At 54.6% G+C, this 25,027-nt stretch overlaps 1 protein-coding gene across 1 annotated transcript in view; it reads right to left on the bottom strand.

The window, feature by feature from the left end:
- Window positions 1–290: 290 nt before the first annotated feature.
- Window positions 291–25,027, bottom strand: part of LOC120383010 (butyrophilin subfamily 1 member A1-like) — a 34,377-nt gene continuing 9,640 nt past the window's right edge. Inside the window, exons 5-9 of the mRNA XM_039500600.1 lie at window positions 20,382–20,414; window positions 18,007–18,027; window positions 9,907–9,933; window positions 9,759–9,785; window positions 291–1,281 (exon numbers count right to left, since the gene is read on the bottom strand). Of these exons, the coding sequence (XP_039356534.1) occupies window positions 728–1,281; window positions 9,759–9,785; window positions 9,907–9,933; window positions 18,007–18,027; window positions 20,382–20,414 (662 nt within the window). The 3' untranslated portion in view covers window positions 291–727. The remainder of the gene's footprint in view (window positions 1,282–9,758; window positions 9,786–9,906; window positions 9,934–18,006; window positions 18,028–20,381; window positions 20,415–25,027) is intronic.

Genomic DNA, 25,027 nt, shown 5'->3' with positions numbered 1-25,027 from the left:
TCACCTATTAATTTTCAAAGATGTAGTGTAGGAGGTGGACGTATGTGCCCTGCCTTTCAGAGAGAACCAGTCAACGCAATAAAGAGAGGGGGAGAGAGAGAGACAGAGAGCAGCTGCACATATGTGTAGTTGTGATGTTTTTGACACATGTACATTGTAACTGAATACCCCAGTCTGACAATTTAATAGTTTATTTTGTTAAGATAAATATTTTAAAATTTCACAGTTGAAATACAAATGACATTATTTAGAGAAGTTAAACTTCAATATAGATTTGAGGGAGGAATCAAAAAATAAATGTAAAAAATTACATTTCTAAAAATATGTTTACGTGCTTGTTTTTGAAATACTGTTAAAATGTAAATGAAAATATTCTAATTTATAAAATATTATTATAACAAGATGTAAATATAAGACTAATCTTTTTTCTTTCATATTTTACATTGAGATTTCACAGGGATAGAAAATTCTGACAGGAGTGAATGACCATGATCCAACACCATCTGCTACCCCTGGGGCAGGGGATGGGGAAAGGTGAGGGCTAGGGGTTGCCAGATGTCTGGTTTTCGACTGGAACCTCCAGTTGAAAAGGGAAACAGGCAGCATCCGGTCAGCACAGAAAGTCCAGTAGTCTGCAGTAATTGGCCCCCACCACTGTGTGTGTGTGGGGCGGGGGCAGAAAGATCAGCAATGCTGGGAGGGGTCAGTCTGTGCCACGAGGTCACTGTCAGGTGCAGAGATTCCCTTCGGCCTGAGCTGGGACCGGGCAGATGATCAGGGGAGCCACATTTGTACCCCCAGCTTTGTGACCAGGATAGAAATAAGGGCGGAGAGTCCCGGAGAAGGTGCCAGTGAAAGTGAAGAGATGGGACCTGTCAGTCACATTGTAAAACGAGACCTCGCCCGCCTCATAGTCCAGGAAAATCCCCACCCGGCTGGGCTGGATGCTCACAGAGATGGGGGGAGAGGTGGAAGTGCCAGCCTTGTATTCCCCACCCCTCAGCCACATGACCCAGCATCCATTCCCAGGTGTGGGCGTGACCTTCCTGCTCATAGAGTCCCTACAAACCCCCAGAGTCCATCTAGTCTTGTCTCCCACCTCCACCTCCCAGTAACGCCTCCCGCCCGTGAACCGCTCAGCGCCCAGGACACAGGGAAAAGGATCAAATCTCTCAGGGTTGTCGGGCAGATCCTGTTGTGTGTCTCCGTATCTCACACATTTCTGATCCTCAGACAGGACGAGCCAGGGATTTGCTGTGTCTGGATCCAGAGTCATGTCCACTGGGGAGAGAGTCACAGAGTCAGGGCTGGGGGCAGGGGCTGGTCACTGGGATCAAAGGGAAATTAACCTGCATCCACGTTAATTGCTGTGCTGGGGGGTCACTGCACTTTAAGGAGACTCAGGGCCCTGTCTGCCCATGAGAGTGAACTTGAGGGGAATGACAAGAGGAAGGTTTGGGGGGATGTGTCAGTGAGGGTGGGGAAGGGGAGGGCAACAGAGTGACAGGCAGGCACCAGGCTGATGCTGGGAGCGGAAAGGGGAGGGGCAGGCACAAGAGCAATGGGGGGCAAGGGAAGGAGCAGGCACCAGTGGGGGTGGGGAGGGCAGGTTTTGGGAAGAGGGGAAGGGTGGGCACCAAGAAGAAGGGGGCAGACCCCAGGGGGCACAGGGAAGCAAAGGAAGGGGCAGGCATCCAGGGGCAAAGGGGTGTAAGGGAATGGGGGGGCTCCAAGAGGCAGGGGAAATGAGGAGAGGGGTGGACTCCAGAGGGGCTGATGGAGTCGAGGAGAGGGACAGGTGCCAGAGGTGGAGGGATGAGTAGTGGGGCAGACACCAGGGGGACAAAGTGAGGCAGGAACCGGGGGAGAGGAGGTAGCTAGGGCAGGGGCGGTCACTGGAGGACAGAGCAGGAGAGGAACAGGTGTCAAGGGGACAGAGTGGGGTGATCAGAGGGGCTGGTGCCAAGGAGCTTAGGGGGAAGAGGGGGGGCAGGCACCAGGGGGTGGAGGGGGTGAGAAGAGGGGCTGATGCATAGGGGAAAAGAGGTGACGTGGGCACCAGGGGACAAAGGGGGGCAAGAGAAAAGGCAGGCACTGGGGCACAGAGGGGGAAGAGGGAAGGGGTTGCACCATCAGACAGAAGGGGTGAATGGAGGGGCAGGCACTAGGGAGGCAGAGGGGGTGAAAAAGGAGGGGTTGGCACCAGGGGCTAGAGGGGAGCAAGGGAAGGGGCAGGCAGGAGGTGGGCAAAGGAGGGGATGGGGGAAGGTGCAGGTGAACAGGGGACAAAGGCGGTGAGGGGTGGGGCAGGCACCAGAGGGGAATGGGGGGAGTGAGGGGAGGGGAGGGCACCAGGAGGAAGATGGTGGGAAGGGGCAGATCCCAGAAGGGTTTCAGGGGGTTGAGCAGAGGGGCAGATGCAAGAAGGGCAGGGGGCAGATTGGGGGGTGAGAGAACAGGTGCACACAAGGGGCAGAGAGAGGAGTGTGGAAAAGGGCAGGCCTTACAAGGACAGAGGGGTGTGAAGGGAGGTGTAGGCACCAAGGTGAGCGTGAGGGAACACGAGGGGAGGAGCAGGACCCAGAGGGTCGGAGCAGGCACTGGAGCACAGGGGGTGAGGGAAGGAGCTTGTGCTGGGGGCGAGGGGAGGGGGTCAGTGTGGGAGAAGGAAGAGGCAGGCACGGGGGGCAAAGCAGGGGAGAGGTGGACACTGGGAGGACAGTGAGGGGGGAGGGTGGGGCAGGGACCAGGGCCAACAAGGGGCAAGGGGAGGGGAAGGCATGAGGGGTAGAGGGGACAAGGGAAGGGGTGGGTGCCAGGGGACAAAAGGGGAGGGAAAGGAAGGATCAGGCAAAAGGAGGAAAAGGGGGGTGGGCAGAAGTGGGTGCTGGGGCATAGGGGGGTGGGCAGCAGGCAGGAAGGGGGCAAAGGGAGGGGCAGGTCCCAGGGAGATTGAGGGGGGTTGAGCAGGGGGCAGACAAAAGGAGGGCAGGGGGAAGGGGCTGGCACCAGTGGGGCAGAGGGAGGGGTGAGTAGATGGGAGGACTCCAGAGAAGTTCAGAATGAGGCTAGAAGAGGGGTGGGCACAGGTGGGCGAGGGTTGGGATGGGGGTGAGGAGAAGAGTGGGAGCCAGGAGAGCAGAGGAGGATGAGGGGTGGGGTGAGAATCTGGGGTGAGGGCAGTGGCAGGCACAGGGGTGACAGGAGGGTGGGAGACATGGGATCAGAGGGGGAAAAGGGAGAGGTGGACGCCAGGTGGTCAGGCCCGCTGCAGGCGGGGGCAAAGAGGGCAATTGCCATGGGGGCCGGGCAAGGTAAAAGGGCCCAGGGGCCCCCGGACAGCAGTGCAGTGTGGCTAAGGCAGGCTTCCTGCCCACCCTCATTGCATTCCAGACCCAGAAGTGACCGGTGGCCCCTGGGGGGGCTCTCCGTGGGCTGCCCGTGCCCCGAGAGCTGACTCCACAGCTCCCATTGGCTTGCGTTTTCATAAACATGAGTGTAATATAATGTAACTGTAATATGTGCTATGCAAAAGGTCTCTTGTAAGGCATCATTACAAAGCTTATAATCTACTGAGTATGTTCATCCTATTTGTATGTATGTATCATTCTTATATCTGAAACTAGAAATATGAAGTATTACTCTACATAGTTACAATAGGACTTCAAAGTGTGGGCCATTAATAAAGGTAATAATTGGAGATATACCAATCTCCTAGAACTGGAAGGGACCTTGAAAGGTCATTGAGTCCAGCCCCCTGCCTTCACTAGCAGGAACAATTTTTGGCTCAGATCCCGAAGTGGCCTCCTCAAGGATTGAACTCACAATATTGGGTTTAGCAGGCCAATGCTCAAACCACTGAGCTATCCCTCCTTCCACTAATGGTGGCTTAGAATCTTGATGGCTCTCATTGACTGGAGCAATTGGTTGTAAATGGTTTATTTACTTGGAAGTCTTCCTGTATATGTGGGTGCCAGCCAGTGAGTAATGAAGTCTCAAAGGACATGTGACCATGTCACCTGATACTGGAATCCATCTTAAAACTGGTGCTTTTCCATTTAGAAGGGGGGAGGGGAACCCAGAGAGAGGCAAAGGATTCCCACCTTGTGCCAATGCTATAAAAGAGAGTGGACCAGAACAAAGGGGGCTGCCAGTCATGAAAAATCCCCAAGTTACTACCTGAGCTGGAACAAGGTCTGTACCACAGGAAAGGATTGGGCCCATACTAGGAAAGAGTTTAGTCCGTGAAAGAAGCTTATTGGAACATCTCTGAGGGTGAGGTTTACCTGTATTCAGTTTCTTAATGTATTAAACTTAGACTTGCATGTTTTGTTTTATTTTGCTTGGTAACTTACTTTGTTTTGTCTGCTATTACTTGAAACCACTTAGATCCTACTTTTTATGCTTAATAAAATCACTTTTGTTTATTAATTAACCCAGAGTAAGTGATGGGGGAGCAAACAGCTGTGCATACCTCTCTATCAGTGTTATAGAGGGCAGAGAATTTATGAGTTTTACTTTGTATAAAGCTTATACAGGGTAGATGTATTTATTTGGGGCTTGGATCCCATTGGGAGCTGGGCATCTGGGTGCTAGAGACAGGAGTGCCTACTGTGTGGTTTTCAGTTAAAGCCTGCAGCTTTGGGGATGTGGTTCAGACCTGGGTCTGCATTGCAGCAGGCTTGTGTGTCTGGCTCAGCAAGACAGGGTTGTGGAGTCGCAAGCTGACAGGGAAAACTGGCTCAGAAGTAGTTTCAACACATCAGGTGACAGTCCCAAGGGGGTCTCTGTGACCAAACCCATCACAGCGGCCCCCCACATAGAAGCCACTGCCAGAGGGGTGTGTTGGCCACTTTTGGAAGCCATCCATGGTAAGTGCTGACCCCCTGACCCTCTCCTGCCCTAGCCTAGAACCCGCACCCGAACCCCCTCCCAGAGTCCAACCCCACACCCCATTCTGCACCCAGACTCCCTCCCAGAGTCTTCACCCCACACCTTCCCCCAGCACCAACCCCTTGCCCCAGCCTGGTGAAAGTGTGTAAGGGTGGGGGACAGCGAGCGACAGAGGGGGGGGGATGGAGTGAGCGGGGGCGGGGCCTTGGAGAAGGGTTGGGACAGGAGCTTGGCCTCAGGGGAGGGGCAGGGCACAGGTCACTGGGTTTGCATGATTAGACAGGTGAGCACATGGAAGCCTTGGCTGTGCGAGAAGAGCACGACCAGCAGTGCAGCCGGCAGCTCACTAGGCACCAGCCAGCGCAGGCACAGCACCACCCTAATGTCAAGCGGACTGTGCCCACGGGTGCAGCTTGTGTGTGTCTGGGGGCACATTGACTGTTCTGTCCCAGGGCCCACAATTTCTGTCTGGAGGCCTGCAGGAAGTAGAAGGGGGTGAAGTGATGGGTGGGTGCCAGGGTGCAGAGGGTGTTTGGTGGAGAGGGGCAGGTGTCAGGAGGGCAGGGGGACAAAGGGGGAGAGTTCTAGAGGGGCAGAGGTGGGTGGAGGGCAGGGGCATGTGCCAGGGAGACACAGTGGAGAGATAGGGGCAGGGGCCAAGGGGAGCTGAAAGGGGTTGAAAGGGGGGAGGAGGGGAGAATAGAGGCAGGAGCCAGGTGATCAGAGGGGTGCGGGAAGGGTAAGGGAGGGGCAGGTGCCATGGGTGTAGAGAGATGACATGGGGGCCAGGCCCCAGGGAATCTCTGTTGGTCTGGGGCCATGTGTGGTTGGTTTGTTACTAAGAGCAGGACAGTGCCTTCCCCACACACAGGACAAAGACACAATAATCAGATAATCAAATCTCTCAGGATTATCAGGCAGATCTTGACATGTGTGTTTGTGGATGTTTCTGATCCTCAGAATTCTGTCCCCTGCATCTGGGAGAAGCTGCACTAGGGGCCAGTCCCAGCTCACACCCACGCAGCGCATCTGCACTAGGGGTTTGCACTGGGGCACTGTCATGGCTGAGACACTGCTGTGCCTGGGGCCATAACCCCTCCCCTCACTGGGGTTATGGATCAATAATTACAGGGTCAGTGGGACAGGGGAGCTGGACTCGGGGCTCCCAGGTGGAGCCCAACCCACCAGGCTGCAGAGTCATTCTCACTCCCACACTTTGGCCCATGGCTGTGTTTAGACACGGGGCATCTTCAGCAGGAGAGATTGAGGGAGCCCCATGTCAGACACCTGGAGCCTAGTGGTTCCAGCCCTCATGTGAGGTGGGGAGACCCACATTCCAATTCCTGCCCCACATCACATGGGGAGATTGAACCTGGGGCTCCCAGCTGAGGGCCCAGCCACTGGGCTAAAGGCTAGAAGGGAAGTGGCAGCACCGTTTTCTGTCCATTCAAACTATTCAGAAAACTCAACATGGATTTGCAAATAGTTTGTTTGCTGAAAATTTTTATTTCAGGTCGACTAAAACTATTTGCACCCAATTTTCACCCAGCTCCACTGCAAACCTGTCTGAGCAACTTAGGAGCCCAAATCCCAGTGACTTGCAGTGAGTGACTGTCAACACCCCCGGAAATGCACTTATGTGCAGGCCAGATTCAGGACACCAGCTATGAAACACTCCACAGCTGCTATTTAATTTGCCCTGGGTAGAAAAATTCCTCTGGGCCTCTGATCTCACCCCCACAAATAAGGCTGAAAATGGAGACTTGGCTCCAGCCTGAACTCTCTGCCCAGAGCAATTTGTCCCCTGGACTCTGCCAGCAGCACAGACCCTCCGCAGCTGCACCTGGGCATCTCCCAGAGCAGATGATGGTCACCGAGACTGTCTCAGAGCCCCAGGGGCTCAGGTGTCTCCATCTAATGACTGCACCAGCCACCCCCCTCACTCTCATTAACGAGCCCTGGGTCAGACACGCTGGGAACTTTCACACCCAGACTCTGGAGACACTTTGGAGAAAAGTGGTGGGTGCTGAGCACCCAATGGTAGCCCTGCCAATCAGCTCCTCCCTCTCCCACCAGCACCTCCGCCCACCGGCGGCCCTGATGATCAGTGCCTCCCCCTCCCTCCTGCCGTGATCAGCTGTTCAGTGGCCTGCAGGAGGCACTGGGGTGAGGGGGAGGAGCAATGGCAGGGTGCGTCGGGAGGGGCGGTACAGGGCAGGAAGAGGTGAGGTGGGGTGGGGTGGAGCAGGGTGGAAAGGGGCAGGGTGGGGTGGGGCCATGAAGGAAGGGGTGGAGTGGGAGTGGGGCCTGGGGCAGTGTGTGGGTCAAGCACCTCCTGGCACATAAGAAAGTTGGCACCTCTGGCCCCTGGGATCAGGATCCGGCAGGTACTCTCCCCAGGAGTCACAGAAGCTCCCTAAAAGTAGAGGGGCCACTGGTGCCTGAACCCTGGCCCTGCCCACCCGTGCCACCCCTTCTCTCCAAGGCCCCACCCCCATGCCAACCTTTCTCCTCAAGCTCCTGCCCCCGCACTGCCCCTTCTCCCTGAACCCCTGCCCTCACACTGCCCCTTCTCCTCGTGCTGCCTCTTCCCCCCGCTCTTATCCTAACCCTTCTGACTGGTAAAAAGGGGGAGGCCTACCCTCTCACTTTTAAAAGTGATGGGGCCATGGCCCCCTGGCACCCCCTCTTCTGGTGTGGAGAGAGGGGGGCCTTGTGGCAGTGCCAGTGAGCTCAGTGCTGAGGGTATGAGTGGGGTTTACACTCCAGCTACTGGAGCTCTGTGTATCGAGTGTACAAAGACATCACAGCGGCCGTGTGAGCCTCCCACTGTCCTGGCAACATGGCTCAGCCCTGACATCTGCTGGAGCCTCTCCCTGGGGAAGAATTGTCCCTGCGGTGTTCAGTACTTGGCCTCCCTGCGGAGGTGGCCAGGGGCTGCCGTTAATGTAAACTACGATGTGTGCGCCTGTCCTCTGGGAACTGGATTCTGAGTCTAGGCTGGGATCAGGGACTGAGGAGTGAAAGGCCCCAGCTCCCCTCACTCCCCCCTGAGCCAGCTGGTTCCCCTCCCCCCCCCCCGCAGTGTGATAACAGCGATACGCACACTTGGTGATACCCCCAGCGGGCCGGGCGAGGGCCTGTCCAAGGAGCACTGGGCGCAATCTGCAGCAAGGGAGACTGAGGCTGGAGATGAGGAAACACTTCCTAACTCTCAGGGCAGTGAAGCTCTGGACCCAGGTCCGAGGGAGGCTGTGGGATCCCCATCACTGGGGGTTTGTAAGAACAGGACAAACCCCTGTCAGGGATGGTCTAGGCCCTGCCCCAGGATGGGGGGCTGAACTAGATGAAATCTTGAGGTCCCTTCCTGCCCTGCATTGCTATGAGTCTACGTTACAGCTGTTCTGGGGCTGGGTCCTGGGGGCTCTAAGCCTGGTGTGGGGCACGTTGGGGAGTTAACACAACGTCCCTGCCAGTGACCTGGCCTGGTACGTGTCTGGCTGCCTGTAGCTGGCTCGGCTGGGTATTACTGTGCTGTGTGGACAGGACCTAGGGCTGGCACCTGTCCAGGTTTTCCCAGGATCGTCCCTTTGTTCAGGTCGCTGTCCTGGGAAATCTGTGAGTCTGTCCAGGACATGACAAGTCCTGGGTGTGTCAGTGACTGTAGCAGAGGAGCTGCGGGGTGGTGGTGCCTGCACAGAGGGACCTCTGGGTGCAGAGTGTCTGGGAGCTCTGGGGATGGGGCAGCTTGGGTGCAGTAAGTGAGATGGGGAGCTCGGGGCCATGCAGGTACTGGATGTGAGGGTCACCGCCTGGATGCGGGGGGAGTGGAGTAGATCTGGTACCATGTCCTGCTAGGTGAGGTTGGATCCCAGCTCAGCCCCAGGAACAGGAGCCCACGGGGGCTAGTGCCTCTCCCAGGGGTGGGATAGGGACACAGTGCACAGGGGTGCGATGGGGAGATAGTGTCTGGGGTGAGGGGACAGATGGTGTATGTGGAGCAGGCAGATGCCCTGGGTTTTTTTGCACCTCCGAGGTGGCAACCCTAACAGGACCCCCAGCAGTGCTTGTGTAACTGCCCTGGGTGTCCCTCCCACCAGCTCTGTGCAGTAGGATACCCCGGAGTGCATGTTCCTTCTGGCCAGTGGTGCTGCAATGTGTGTGCATGGCCCCTGGGCGCTCTGATCTCTGCTGGAACTGCCCAGACTCTCCCAGCATGCACCAGGGCACACACACAATCAGACAGCATGCTGGGTACAAACACACACACACACACAGCTCAGCCATGGCTATGAGGCAGAAAAGCTGCCGCATGGGCTGGGCACAGTTTGTTGTAAGTGGTTCAGGGGAGTGTCACAAGCCAGTTATAAAAAGCTGTCTGCCCTTGTAGTGAGGACAGGGCCTTCCTCCCCCCAGATCCATGGAGATAATGAACAACTCTTGTCTGGTCCTGTTACGCTAGAAGGAAATTGTGGTTAAAGCTTGTTCTGTGCATGGTGATGCTGCTGCTCTTCTCCCAACAGCCGCATCACCATGCTCAGACCAAGCTTTAACCACAATTTCCTTCTATTTAATTATGGACAGCTAAGAATGTGCATCCTGCAGAGCCCAGGTACTACCCTGCGAAGGTGACACTAGGGGGCAGCATTTCCTCACCAATCAGCCCTTTCCCAACGGGGCCACATCCCTGCTCTGCAATAAACCTGGGGTGTGGCCTGCCCCTTTCCACCCACCCCCAGTGACATTGCTGTTTCCAGCCTATTGCTTTTGCTATGGAAGTGCTGGTGCACTGGGAAGTGAGGAGAGAGCTCTCAGGAGCAGGTGGGATGCCGACGTGAATAAAGTGTCAGTGTTAGGTACAGTACCTGCATATAGCTGGGCTCTTCTCAATCCTGAAAGCAAACACAGAGAGAGATGAGAACTCCCCAGAGCACAGACACGCTGAACAGGACACAGTATATAACACGGATTATATTAAGGGTGTGTATGTGGGGGGCAGGAAATGGAACTTACCAAGCCCCAATTCAGTGAAGAGTTTCCCTAGAAAACAATAAATAAATAGATCTGAAACCATGCTTATAAAAAGGGTTGGGATTCAAAAACCTAAAAGGAGTCTAGCTCTTTAGACAAAAGATGCACCTAGGCATTCACAACAGTTCCAGGCACTTGCACAGCCCATAACAAGCAGTCCTGAAGGAGTGTTAAGAATGAAACTGCTGAGCTGCGAGCAAAAATATGCATCTAATTAGAATCAGCTACTGACCCAGAGGAAAAGAGGGTAGGAAATGTGGCACCTATATTTTAAAAAAAGCGCAAGAGTGATAAGGAGAATTACAGTCCAGTCAACTTAAATTCAGATCCCGGTAAATTGGCTGAAATTATAATTAAAAATAGAATCCAAAAGCATTTAGATGAACACATAGCACCAACTCGATGGGTGATCCAGGGCTGGGAAAAAAATAGTGGGTGCTGAGCACCCATTGGCAGTCAACCCCCCTGCACCCCAGTGCCTCCCACCCACCAGCTGATCAGTGCCTCCTCCTCCCTCCCAGTGTCTCCCGCCTGCCGCAGATCAGCTGTTCTGTGGCATGCAGGAGGCACTGAGGGGGGAGCTGGAGGAGCAAGGGCCAGGTGCACTCAGCGGAGGGGGTGGAATGGGGTGGAAAGAGGCGGGGTGGGGCCTTGGGGGGAAGGGGTGGAGTGTGGGGCAGGGGCCTGGGGCAGAACCAGGGGATTGAGCATCCCCCTGCACATTAGAAAGTCGGTGCCTCTGCTGGTCACTCTCTCCAACACGATAGAGCAGACATTGAGGGGAGGGGTTCAGAGAAGGGAGAATGTGTTAATTAATAGTATGGAAAGATTTCAGTGTGGGGAGAGATGTTATTATTAGGACTGTTCAGAGAGGACATAGCAGAGGACATGGCAGAAGTGCACATATTAATGAATAGCACGGAGATGGTAAATCGATTATCGGATGGTCCTATTCACCCTCTCTCAACATTTCCCCACCAGTTTTTTAAGTTGCTGCCTTTCAATTTCACTGAAATAGTTCTCCAAGAAAAAGACGGTTACTCACCTGTAGTAACTGTTGTTCTTCGAGATGTGTTGCTCCAATCCATTCCAGTTAGGTGTGCGCCGCGTAACGGCATCTCGAACTTTTTCCCTAGCAACACCGCGGCGCCGGCTGGCGCCTGGAGTGGCGCCGCCATGGCGCTAAATATATACCCCAGCCGCCCGTCCGCTCCTCAATTCCTTCTTACCGGCTACTCCGACAGTGGGGAAGGAGGGCGGGTCTGGAATGGATTGGAGCAACACATCTCGAAGAACAACAGTTACTACAGGTGAGTAACCGTCTTTTCTTCTTCGAGTGATTGCTCCAATGCATTCCAGTTAGGTGATTCCCAAGCCTTACCTAGGCGGTGGGGTCGGAGTGAGACGTGGCGGAGTGTAATACCGCAGAGCCGAAGGCTGCGTCGTCTCTAGACTGCTGCACCAACGCGTAGTGGGAGGCGAAGGTGTGGACCGAGGACCAGGTGGCCGCTCGACAGATGTCCTGAATCGGAATGTTGGCCAGGAAGGCAACCGATGAGGCGTACGCCCTCGTCGAGTGTGCAGTCACGCGGCCTGGTGGTACGCGAGCCAGATCATAGCAGGTCCTGATACACGCAGTGACCCAGGAGGAAATCCGCTGAGAGGACACCGGCTCCCCTTTCATGCGGTCGGCCACTGCTACAAACAGCTGGGGCGAACGCCGGAAGGGCTTCGTCCGCTCGATGTAGAAAGCGAGCGCCCTGCGGACGTCGAGGGTATGCAGCTGCTGCTCCCGAGGCGAGGCATGTGGCTTCGGGTAGAACACCGGGAGGAAGATCTCCTGGTTGAGGTGGAAAGCTGACACTACCTTCGGGAGGAAGGCCGGATGAGGGCGCAGCTGCACCTTGTCCCCATGGAAGACCGTGTATGGCGGGTCGACCGTCAGAGCGCGAAGCTCAGAGACTCGTCTCGCTGATGTAATGGCAACGAGGAAGGCCGTCTTCCAAGAGAGGTATAGCAGGGAGCACGTGGCTAAGGGCTCAAACGGAGGACCCATCAACTTGGTCAAGACGAGATTTAAGTCCCAGGTTGGTGCCGGGCGCCGCACCGGCGGATACAAGCGGTCCAGGCCTTTGAGAAAGCGGGAAACCATTGGATTCGAGAAGATGGACCGCCCTTCCACGGAGGGAAGGAAGGCAGATACCGCTGCCAGGTGGACCCTCCAGGATGAGACCGCCAGATCTTGTTCCTTAAGGTGCCAAAGGTAGTCCAGAACGGTAGGGACCGTGGCCAGAAATGGGTTAAGACCTCGATGATCACACCAGAGTGCAAATCTCTTCCACTTCGCTAGGTAAGTGGAGCGAGTGGAAGGCTTCCGGCTCTCGAGCAGGACTTGTTGAACTGCTGCCGAACAGCCCCTCTCCGCGTGGGTCAGCCACTCAGGCACCAAGCTGTAAGATGGAGGGACTGCAGGTTCGGATGGCGGAGTCTGCCGAAGTCCTGGGTGATGAGGTCCGGCCACAACGGGAGGGGGATGGGTTCCCGAACGGAGAGCTCGAGCAGCAGGGTGTACCAGTGCTGCCTCGGCCAGGCCGGCGCGATCAGAATGACGTGAGCTCTGTCCCTCCGAAGCTTCAGGAGCACTCGGTGCACGAGCGGGAACAGAGGGAAGGCATAGAGGAGGCGATCCGTCCAGGGACACAGGAAGGCGTCCGACAGGGAGCCTGGCGAGCGACCCTGGAACGAGCAAAACAGGTGGCACTTCCTGTTCTCCTTGGCGGCGAATAGGTCGACTTGGGGAAATCCCCACCTCCGGAAGATTGTGTGGGCGACATCTGGACGGAGGGACCACTCGTGGGAGAGGAACGATCTGCTGAGATGGTCGGCCAGCGTGTTCTGCACTCCCGGGAGAAATGATGCTTCGAGGCGAATTGAGTGGGTGACACAGAAGTTCCACAGGAGCATCGCTTCCTTGCACAGGGGGGAAGAGCGGGCTCCGCCCTGCTTGTTCACGTAGAACATCGCGGTGGTGTTGTCCGTGAACACTGTCGCGCAACGACCTTGTAGGTGGGTGCAGAAGGTGCGACAGGCCAGGTGGATGGCGCGCAGCTCGCGAACATTGATGTGAAGGGTGAGCTCCTGCGCCGACCACTGGCCCTGCGTGTGGAGATCGCCCAGGTGAGCCCCCCAACCGAGTGCTGAGGCGTCCGTGGTCAGAGTGACGGACGGGCGAGGAGGGTGGAACGGGACTCCGGCACACACGACCTCTGGGTTGAGCCACCAGTTGAGGGCCTCGAGGGTCGTCCTGGTGACCGTGACCACCATGTCGATGGGGTCTCGATGCGGTCGATACACCGACGCAAGCCAGGACTGGAACGGACGAAGGTGGAGCCGCGCGTTCTCGGTGACATACGTACACGAAGCCATGTGGCCCAGGAGACGGAGGCAAGAGCGCACCGTCGTAGTAGGAAAGGCGGCGAGGTCCCGGATGATGGAGACCATCGTCTGATGCCGAGAGCGAGGGAGACAGGCTCTGGCCACTGTGGAGTCGAGAACCACTCCGATGAACTCCAGCCGCTGTGTAGGAACCAAAGTGGACTTCTCGGTATTGATGAGAAGACCGAGGCGATGGAACAGAGACATGATTTCCGACATCTGATCCATCACCAGCTGTCGGGACTGGCCGCGGACCAGCCAGTCGTCGAGATACGGGTACACATGCATCTGACGACGTCGGAGGGCTGCGGCCACGACTGCCATGCATTTGGTGAACACCCGCGGGGCGGTGGACAGCCCGAACGGCAGGACTGCGAACTGGTAATGGGTGTCGTTGACCACAAACCGGAGGAAACGACGATGGGGAGGATATATTGCGACATGGAAGTACGCATCCTTCATGTTGAGGGCGGCAAACCAATCTCCCGGATCCAGAGAGGGAATGATGGTCCCCAGGGTGACCATACGAAACTTGGGCTTGAGCAGGTACTTGTTCAGCTCGCGAAGGTCCAGGATAGGACACAGCCCGCCTTTCGCCTTGGGGATGAGAAAGTAACGGGAGTAGAATCCCCTGCCCCGTCTGTCCTGAGGCACTACTTCTATGGCACCCACGCTCAACAGAGTCTGAACCTCCTGTAAGAGGACTTGCTCGTGAGAGGGGTCCCTGAAGAGGGACGGGGAGGGTGGGTGGGAAGGCGGGGGCGAAACAAATTGTAGGCGGTATCCCGACTGGACTGTGTGGAGCACCCAGTTGTCCGATGTTAATCGGGACCACGCCGAAAAGAAATGGGAAAGGCGGTTGTAAAACAGAGGGGAAGGATCCGGTAGGGAGAGTGATGGGCCGTCCTTGAGCGTCCCATCAAAAGGCCTGCTTTGCCCCCTGAGGGGCCTTGGAAGCGGCCTGGCCCTGGTTGCGGCGGTTGCCGGATGGACGACGGCGATTTTGGGCCGTACGTCGGCTGTTATACGGGCGATACCGCGACTGGTAGGCCGGTCGAGAGGGCTGCGGACGGAACGGCCTACGTTGCGTCGCTGGCGTATGCATGCCCAATGTTCGAATTGCGATACGGCCGTCCTTTAACGTTTGGATCCTAGAATCCGTTTTTTCGGAGAACAGCCCCTTCGTATCAAAGGGAAGGTCCTGCAACGTATATTGAACTTCCGGCGGCAGGGTGGAAGACTGCAGCCAGGCAATACGCAGCATCGTAACCCCTGAGGCTAGGGTCCGCGCCCCCGAGTCCGCAGCGTCGAGGGCAGCTGAGATGGAGGATCTAGACGCCCTCCTTCCCTCCTCCAACATGGCCGTGAACTCCGGACGGGAGGCCGACGGCAGGAGCTCGGCAAATTTCGCCAGGGACGTCAGAATGTCGAAGGCGTACCTGGCGAGGAGGACCATTTGGTTGGCAATTCTCATTTGCAGGCCCCCTGCCGAGTAGACCTTTCGGCCTAGCAGGTCCATACGCCTCGCGTCCTTCGACTTGGGCGCGGCCGTTGACCGTGTCGCTCCCTGTCATTAACCGACTGTACCACTAGGGAGTCCGGGGTCGGATGCATCTACAAGTATTCATAGCCCGTGGGAGGGACAGAGTACTTCCGCTCAACCCCGCGGGCTGTAGGGGGCACAGACGCTGGCGTCTGCCAGATCGTGGTGGCATTTTTCTGTACCGTGCGTACAAACGGAAGAGCCACCCGCACCGGCATGTCAGACTCGACCACATTGGTGATCGGGTCCTCATCCTCGCGCACCTCCTCTATGGGCAAGGCCATCGCAGTCGCCACACGACGAAGGAGGTCCTGGTGAGCCCGCACGTCAATGGGGGAAGGCTCCTTAGCCGCTGCCCCGGCCACCGCCTCATCGGGCAAGGATGAAGAGGACAATCCCTGGACGGCTGTTTCCGAATTAGGTTCCTCCACCTGCCCGTCGGAGGGTGCGGGCTGTGTGTGGCCGTGGGACTCGGGTGGAACCGCGTTCGCCTCTGGTGGTGAAGGGGCCGGTCTGGACACCGTCGCCTCCGGGACTCTGCGCTCCGACGCGGGGGGCCGTGGTGGAAAAGGCACCCCCTGGGCCTCGTACTGAGCCCATGGAACCCAGAAGCCCCACGGTTGAGTCCCTTGCGGATGGTCTCGTGGGGTGGGCAGCAGGAGTCCGTAAGCGTCCGCGCCGGAAGCGACCGACGCGGGTCGAGAAGGCCATGGCGGTGCCGAAGCGGTAGCCGAGTGCGCTGCCGAATGGGGCACTCCGTCCCGGGTGGCAGAGAAGCGCGGTTGCCCGCGGCGGTACCGGAAGGTGACCGGGAGTGGCGTCCGCCACGGTGCCGGGAGCTCGACCGGTGCCGGGAGCTCAACCGGTGCCGGGAGCTCAACCGGTGCCGGGAGCTCGACCGAGACTGCGATCGACGGTGCCACGAACGTCCTCGTGAGTCACGGTGCCGGGAGCGGTGCCGGGACGGCGATCTACGATGGTGAGGACGCGACAGCGACCGGGATCTCGTGCGGCGCCGGGAGTACGACCGGTACCGTGATGACGAGCGGTACCGGGACTGCGACCGACGAGGCGAGGGGGACCTGTACCGCACCGGCGAGCGGCGTCGAGATCGCGAGCGCCTGGATGGAGACCTGCCATGGGACCGGGACCGGGACCGGGACCGAGAGCGACGTCCACGCTGGCCTTCCAGGGACGGTGGCCGGGCCATCCTAGCCGGCTTCCCCGCCGAAACTACGGCCCGCACCGGCGGTGCCGGGGGCCGGAGGCTTGGTGCCTCTATGAGGTGGATCAGGTCCCTTGCAGAGGCAAATGTTTCCGGCGTTGATGGTAGCCGGGGCTCAACCGCGGACGGTACCGGGGAGCGTGGCGGTGCCGGACTCAACGGGCCTTGCGGCGCCGGAGTCGAGGGTCCGGGGCACGGCTTGTGCACTGGCACCGCTGGGGCCGCCGGCTGAGTCACCGCTCTGGCAGAGTCCTCCGAGCGGACTTGAGCTAGCGCCTTCGCCAGTCTCTGCTTCTTCTGCGGCGAAAGAGAGCGGTGCCGGGACTTTCCAGCCGCCTTCTGCACCGGTGGGGCCGCAGAGGTGGAGCGGCTCGGTGCCGCCGGTGCGCTCTGCACCGAGGCAGTTCGCGGTGCCGGCGCGGACGGTGCCGGTGGTTGAAGCGACGCTTCCATGAGGATCTGCTTAAGGCGGATATCTCTCTCTTTTCGGGTCCGCGGTTTAAATGTCGAGCAGATCGAGCACTTGTCCGTTCTGTGCCCCTCGCCCAGGCAACGGAGACAGGCGTCGTGCGGGTCCCCGATGGGCATAGGCTTTTGGCACGCCGCGCAGGGCTTAAAGCCCGGTGCCTTGGGCATGAGCCCGCACCGGGTGAGGTAGAAAGGGGAAGACCCCCCCCTTTCACCTTATCTATATACACTATACTATACTAACTACTAAAACTTGAAAACTAACTACAAAAACTAACTATATATACAGAAGAGATGTACACGCTAGGGATCGTGGAGAACGAAGAGCACTCCACAGTTCCAGCCGGCCGTCACGGGCGGTAAGAAGGAACTGAGGAGCGGACGGGCCGGCTGGGGTATATATTTAGCGCCATGGCGGCGCCACTCCAGGGGGCGCCAGCCGGCCCGCCGGTGTTGCTAGGGGAAAAAAGTTCCGAGATGCCGTGCACGCGCGGCGCACACACCTAACTGGAATGCATTGGACCAATCACTCGAAGAAGAATACACAGTGACTCTTCACCATCAGGTATCACTCAGACCAAGAGCTGAGTAGCCTTATACATATCTAGGGAGAGTGAGGACAGTCACAGTATGTTAGAACTGCAAACTTATTGAGGATGTAAAACCTCCTGTTTCAGGGCATAAGCTGAGCCTGAACTGCCTAGAGCTAGGAAGAAAGGTCCCATCAGGGCAGGGTGTTCCATGATTGTCTTATTGGGGTTTCTGGAACCTTTCCCTGAAGCAACTGGTGCTGTGGGAGACAGAATCTTTGCCAGATTTGCCATGGCAGATCAGACTAGGGAAGAAGCTACTGTGTGATTCTGTTTACTGAATGTACAGGTCAAGAGTTACTATACAAAATCACATTACAGTACCTAGGTAATTATCCTAAATGTCAACTCTAAGTTAATGCATTTGTGAAAATCTGCCATGAAATGTTATAAAAATAAATCGCAACTTAAATGTCTGAAAGTTTAGAAATTCACAATTATACATCTAACCCCAGCTCCCACCTTTGTGCAGCCAATTTCTTCCTGGCTACCACCTTCCTGATGGGGAATGTCTCTGATGGAGAAGTTAGTGATGGGGGAATGTTAAGTCATAATAATATTTCTAACTATACAGTGAATGACAAAATAATACATTCATCTGATCCCTTCTGCCAATGACAAGGAAGCAAATCCCCAGGGTATTTCAGTGGCTGGGGCTCTGGTAAATATAGCTAGTATGTGTAGATCGGAGGGGGTTATGGTGGAGCTCTACTTTGCATGCAGTATAAAGCAGACTGTGTTCCATTTGATAAGAGCCCTCAACAGCTGCTTAAGAAGTATGTTATATTCCCTCCTCGCTAACATTAACAAAGAAACCTTACCTATTTCTTCACGATGTTCTTCTACAAATAAATCATAAAGAAGAGGATTTGATTTAACACATTGCACATTTACAGGAGTATTTTCTACAATTATCTATACATACACAGGCTTACAATGTTCCCATTGACTGTATTATTGTCAGGCCCTTGTGTAATGTGATTATGCAGTCATTTGCTTAGCAACATTATTTTCACTTTTTAAAAATTGCCACATAGTTGTGCTCCGTAATTGGTGTTTCTGATTTTTGGGTTTAACTGATAAACACTAATTAAAAAAATCCCTAATAAAAAGAAATACTTTCAAAGAAAACCATCTGTAACAAAACAGCAATGTCTGCCCGAGTCTGCAGAGAGCCTGAAACCTGTGATCTGAGAGAGATTAACTGCCCCCTTTATCTCAGGTTGTAGACTCTAAAGCCTTATAGTGACAGCATTCAGAGCTATTGCATGGCTGATAATTTGATCAGAACCACTCAGTAGTGTGCTTCTCCCTCACTGTTTGATGTAGTGACAGAAAGTGGGACAGAGTGCACTGAGGCAGCTACTTGCCCTGAAGGCTGCTGGGTTTAGAATAATGAAATCAAGGCCTTTCCTCCCAAATTTAAGTCACCTCTGCCTGTGGCCAAAGTGGGCAGATGTATCCCCTCCTCAGTCTGAAATGCCACCTAGAGTAGGTCTTCACTGCAGAGTTAGCCCAGGTGATCAGCATCCGGGTCTGAGCCTCTGGGTTAACCTAACCTGGGTGTGAGCAGCCCCACTGCAAAGCCCTACCCCAGTTACTGTGTCTGCACTGGTGCTGTGCACCCTGTGTGAGTCCCTAGGACTGCTGGAAACATATCCCATGGTTCTCCGTGCTGAGTCAGCTGAGCCACACTGATTTTTCCCTGTGAATTATGGGAGAACTTCTCTGTGCTTCTGGCACAGCCAGGGGACTCATGGGACGGCACTGGAGGACTGTCAGCATCAGCGGCAGCTCCAGGCACCAGTGCTCAAAGCGCATGCCTGGGGTGGCAAGCTGTGCGAGATGCCCTGCTAGTCCCTGCAACGGCGGCAGTCAGGCTGCCTTCGGCGGCATGCCTGCGGAAGGTCTGCCAGTCCCGTGGCTCCGGCAGCGGGTACGCCGAAGCCGCAGGACCAGAGGACCTCCCACAGGTGCGCAGCAGAAGCCGCGGGACTGGGGACCTCCTGCAGGCAAGCTGTGGGAAGGCAGCCTGCCTGCAGTGCTTGGGGTGGCGAAATAGCTAGAGCCGCCCCTGGTCAGCATTGTTTTAACCTGTGTCCTCAGTGCAGAGTGGGCAGGTTACCAGCCCAAGTGAAAGTGTTACCCAGGCTCTAACCCTCAGCCCCAGATGGGCCAGCTCCCCTGGACTGAAAGCCCCACTAAACTCAGAGGGGGGGGGCGGTTTGGAGGCATCACTTAAGTAAGAGCCTGGCTAACTGCAATAAAGACACAAAACCAGTTGCCCAGGGATAGCTCAGTGGTTTGCGCATTGGCCTGCTGAACCTCAGGTTGTGAGTTCAATCTTTTAGGGAGCTGGAGTAAAAATCTGTCTGGGGATTGAGCTCACTGACTCACAAAGCCCTACCTTGCTTGCACCAATTTTACTCAAGGTGCTTTTCAACTGATTCAGTTAAACTGGAGAAAGTTTGTGTGTAGACACAGCCCAAGGGAGTTTAATGGGGAATCCCCAGTGAGATTTCAGAGTCACCTCTGCTGAGAGAGGGAGCCAATCATACACTGGTTTCAACCCAGAGTTGAGCAGTGACCCTGGCACAGCAGTGAAAGCGTTACATGGGACACTGGGCTTGTGGTTTATATTCTAAACATTACTTCTGCACTGGCCCTGCTGCAGCACTCACAGCTACACTGCAGCAGCCTTAGCTGAAATTACCCATTCAACTCTCAATTAAGAAATAAGCCAGGTTTTCCATTCCTTGGATCATCCTAGTAGCCCATCTCTGAACCTGTTCCAGTTTGAATTCATCCTTCATCCAATTACTGTATGTGACCTCCCAAACTCGGAAGGTTTTAGCAGCTTCAAAGTTATTTTGGACATTATATTTTCTTTGCTTTATAACTGTTGTAAAATTTTCAACACCTCACAATCCCCCAGCCCCTAACACAATAGCCTTTCGTGACCCCATTCCAGAGGGTCATGACCTGCCAGTTGATAAATGCTGGGTTATTTAGTACAGCAGGGATGCCTGAGGGAATCACATTTCTGTGATAATCTCAAGATGTCAGTCATAATAACCTCCCTTTGGTGTAACTGCAAATGACCCATCTACAGAGAATCTTGATACTTGCTCATCTCTTCATTGTTTGCAAATAGCTACATAAAATGTTTAACATGCCCCATTGGCCAGACACTGACCTTTCTGTCTCGCAATGTCAGATCGCAGCATCTCTAGGGGGAGAAAAGGGCAAGAAGTGAGATTTCACCATCATGTTTATGGGCACATCACTATTGTTAACTACAGCATAATCACATTAGGGCAGGGGTTCTCAAACTGGGGGTTGGGACCCCTCAGGGGGTTGCGAGGTTATTACCTGGGCGGTCATGAGCTGTCAGCCTCCACCCCAAGCCCCACTTTGCCTCCAGCATTTATAATGGTGTTAAATATATAAAGAAGTGTCTTTAATTTATGGGGGGGAGTCGCACTCAGAGGCTTGCTATATGAAAGGGGTCACCAGTACAAAAGTTTGAGAACCACTGCGCTAGGGTGAGAGGGGCAGACAGCCAACAAATGGACATGCAGACAGATCTGTCCAGGGGCCTTTGCACTCAGTGTCCCCTCTGCCTGGGACTGAGTCACAGTAGCAGATAATAGTGGGGACAGGGTGACATATCCCCTCCAGTGGCCACTTAAAGGTCTGCTCCCAAAAGTCACCCCTGCTGCCTGGGCCCCAGTCACACTCCTCTCAGATCTGGCAGGTGAGAGAGAGGTTGAGAGAAGGTCTGTCTTTGGCCAGGTGTACACACAAGGTTTCACTGGTTTAACTTTGAAGTGTGTACAATAGCAGGATACCTCTCCCCAGCATGGAGGTGCTGCCATGCCTCAGTTTCCCTGTCAGACAGAGGCTCCCAGTGGGCCTGCAGTTTGCAGCTGCTGGAGGGATAACCTGTGGTCAAGTAATTCTCAGTTTAGTTCTCTGGCCAAAGCTCTATCAGGGCCCTTCCCTTTTCCTGAATCAACAAAACTCCAATGAGCAAAACAGCTGAACAATCTGCTTCTCCCCACTGCTACTGGGTCACAGCCCTTCCCTGGGCTCAATAATCCTTTTAGACTCCAGACAGCTCATCTCTTGCCCTCTTCCATCTTTCCAACTCTGCAGTCCCTTGTCCAGGGCTCAGTCAGTCCTCCCTTCACCATTGGGGTTTATGCCCATCTCCTTCAGGTGGTGCAGTGGGAGGTCCTGGGTTCCCCTTCTACTCTGGGTTCCAGCCCAGGGACCCCCCAGATATACAGGGGCTGTTCACTGTGCTCAGTAACCTTGAGTTGCTTTTCTCTGGCCCACTTCCTACACGGCCTGTGGCTTTCTGGGCTTCTCTGAAGCCTCTCCCAGGCTGCTGCTTCTCTGCTCTCCCCAGGGCCTCTTCTGGCTAAGCCCCTCTCTGGCTATGTGACAAGCCTCCTGCCAGGTTGCTGTAGAGAGACCCAGACCAGGTCTTTTCCTGCACCTGGTCACCAGCCTATATTCCAGCCTGGTCACGTGACCTGCCAGGGATACCAGCTGGAGGCTCCCCCATGGAACCGTGGGCATGGGAAATATAGCTGGCACAGTTCACAGAGTCACCTGACACTTGTCCATTCTGAAGTGAGGTCTTGTGGTCTGTCTGCTCGATGGAGAGGGTGAGCCTCTAGTTTTGGGAGGGCCTAAGTCCACCCCATCCCAGAAGTCAGCTGATCCTAGTCAAATGTCCCTCCTCACAGGGATTTAGGTGCCTAAGTCTGGAGATTAGACACCTAAATACCTTTGTGATCCAGGCCTCAGTGGCTAAGAGAGAGCAATCAAGGGAGCTGTTTCTTGGTACCAGGGTGGTGGTGTCTGAGCTGAGGTTTCTGCACAAAGAGACTGTGTGCAGCTTTGGCCATATCTGTTCCAGGTAAAGAGGACCCTTGATTGTGGCATCAGTGTTGCCACCCTCTTGATTTTATCACAAGTCTCCTATAGTTGGTTTTTCCTTAGCACTCCAGCTCCTGGAGTCATGTGATTGTGTGAGAATCTCTGCTTTCACTTACCAGAAAAAACAAAACTAAGTTTTAGCTTTTGTGGTTAGGGAGAAAGGACTGAAAACGTGACTGCTAAAGGCTCCAAAACCAGAAGGCAAATAAAGTGAATCCCAAATTATTATTTTTAAGTCAATCTCATGATTTCAGGGGCCTGACTCATGGTTTTTGAGTCTTTGAGGTTGGCCATACTGAGGGCTGCACCTGGGGGCTCCGCAGTCCCCTGCTTCAAATAAATCACAGATACAGGTGCAGATGAGCCCCAGCTGCCTTAAAGGGCCAGCTCTCTCTGTGTCAGTGGCAGAGATGTTATTGCAATGCAGGAGATTGGATCTTGGGTTCTCCCAAGCAGAATGGCTCCGGAGACTGGGCAGAAAGGAAACAAGATTTGTAAAGCATTTAGAGATAGATCCACAGAGGTATTTCAGAACCTAACTGGCAGGGGCTAGCTCACGAGAGACTCTAGGAGTGGTGACACTGGGCTTCACAGAGCCTGTGTTATAGTCACCCAGGCTCCCTATACCTATACAATGAATGGGGAGAGAATCGAGAGATGCCTTAGAATGGGATTCACAAAAGCCAGCATGTTAGGCAGGGAGCCACCTAAGTTGGCCAATGGGAGATGCTGATCAGAGGGGTGTGTGCTAAGCCCCACCCCCTTTCAGAGTTCAGCACCTAAGTCCAGGCTGCAGGGAGGTGCCTAACCCTGCTGGCGATTCTCAGCTGGAAAACAGATTCCAAGTCAGGTGCCTAGACTGCTTCTTGTGAGAACAAGTTAAGTGCCTGCCTAACTCCATACAAAATGGCCAGAGGAAGAGCTGCAACCTGACTTCTAGCCCAGTGGTTCTGGCCCTAATTTGGGATGTGGAAGACCGAGATTCAATTTCCCCTCTGCCTGCAGGGAACAAAGGATTTGACAGGGGGGTCTCTCCCTCTCAGGAGAGTGCTGTAACCAGCCACTGAGCCCTGGGATATTCTGATGTGGGGCTCCTTCAGTCTCTTCTGAGGAAGCTGTGCCATTGCATATAAACAATTAAAGAGACTCGAGGACTGGCTCCCTGGGTTATAGAATCATGGAATATCAGGGTTAGAAGGGACCTCAGGAGGTCATCTAGTCCAACCCCCTGCTCAAAGCAGGACCAATCCCCAACTCAAACATCCCAGCCAGGGCTTTGTCAAGCCTGACCTTAAAAACCTCTAAGGAAGGAGATTCCACCACCTCCCTAGGTAACCCATTGCAGTGCTTCACCACCCTCCTAGTGAAAAAGTTTTTCCTAATGTCCAACCTAAACCTCCCCCACTGCAACTTGAAACCATTACTCCTTGTTCTGTCATCTGCTACCACTGAGAACAGTCTAGATCCATCCTCTTTGGAACCCCCTTTCAGGTATAGAATCATAGAATCATAGAATTCAAGATCAGAAGGGACCATTATGATCATCTAGTCTGACCTCCTGCAAGATGCAGGCCACATAAGCCGATCCACCCACTCCTTAGCAAGCGACCCCTGCCCCATGCTTCGGAGGAAGGCGAAAAACCTCCAGGGCCATTGCCAATCTTCCCTGGAGGAAAATTCCTTCCCGACCCCAAATATGGCGGTCAGCTGAACCCCGAGCATGCGGGCAAGACTCTCCAGCCAAACCCTCTGGAAAAGGTTATATCATACCATTGACCCATTGTACTATTTACCAGTGTGGCACTTAATTGACCTATTGACTAAGCCCGTTATCCTATCATACCATCTCCTCCATAAACTTATCTAGCTTAATCTTAAAGTCATGGAGGTCCTTCGCCCCCACTGTTTCCCTCGGTAGGCTGTTCCAGTATTGCACTCCCCTGATGGTTAGAAACCTTCGTCTAATTTCAAGCCTGAATTTCCTGACTGACAATTTATATCCGTAGTTGAAAGCAGCTATCAAATCCCCCCTCATTCTTCTCTTCTGCAGACTAAACAATCCCAGTTCCTCAGCCTCTCCTCATAAGTCATGTGCTTCAGCCCCCTCATCATTTTTGTTGCCCTCTGCTGAACTCTTTCAAATTTTTCCACATCCTTCTTTTAGTGTGGGTCACAAAACTGGATACAGTACTCCAGATGAGGCCTCACCCGTGCCGAATGGAGGGAATGATCACGTCCTCGATCTGCTGGCAATGCTGATATTTATAGAGCCCAAAATGCCGTTAGCCTTTTGGCAACAAGGGCACACTGTTGACTCATATCCAGCTTCTCGTCTACTGTAACCCCTAGGTCCTTTTCTGCAGAATTGCTGCCCAGCCATTCAGTCCCTACTCTGTAACAGTGCATGGGATTCTTCATTCCTAAGTGCAGGACTCTGCACTTGTCCTTGTTGAATCTCATCAGGTTTCTTTTGGCCCAGTCCTCTAATTTGTCTCGGTCCCTCTTTATCCTATCCCTACCCTCCAGCATATCTACCACTCCTCCCAGTTTAGTGTCATCTGCAAACTTGCTGAGGGTGCAGTCCACACCATCCTCCAGATCATTAATGAAGATATTGAATAAAGCTGCCCCAGGACCGACCCTTGGGGCACTCTGCTTGATACCGGCTGCCAACTAGACATGGAGCCATTGATCACTACCCGTCTCTCACATCCCAGGTCTCTCACATCCCAGGTGGTGGCCCTCACTACCAGGCTTGGAGTCTCTCTCTGTCGGTCCCAATGATGAGGTGGTTATACATAGTGGAACAACCTCTTCAAGAGAGATGGAGATGGGAGCTCACAGCTCAGTGGTTAGGGCACTTTTCTGAGAGGTGGGAGACCCATATCCAAA

The sequence above is a fragment of the Mauremys reevesii genome, linkage group 15 (assembly GCF_016161935.1).
Source record: "Mauremys reevesii isolate NIE-2019 linkage group 15, ASM1616193v1, whole genome shotgun sequence".
Lineage (NCBI taxonomy): Eukaryota > Metazoa > Chordata > Testudines > Geoemydidae > Mauremys > Mauremys reevesii.
The sequence above is the reverse complement of the archived record's forward strand: the minus strand, read 5'-3'. Positions and strand labels throughout refer to the sequence as shown.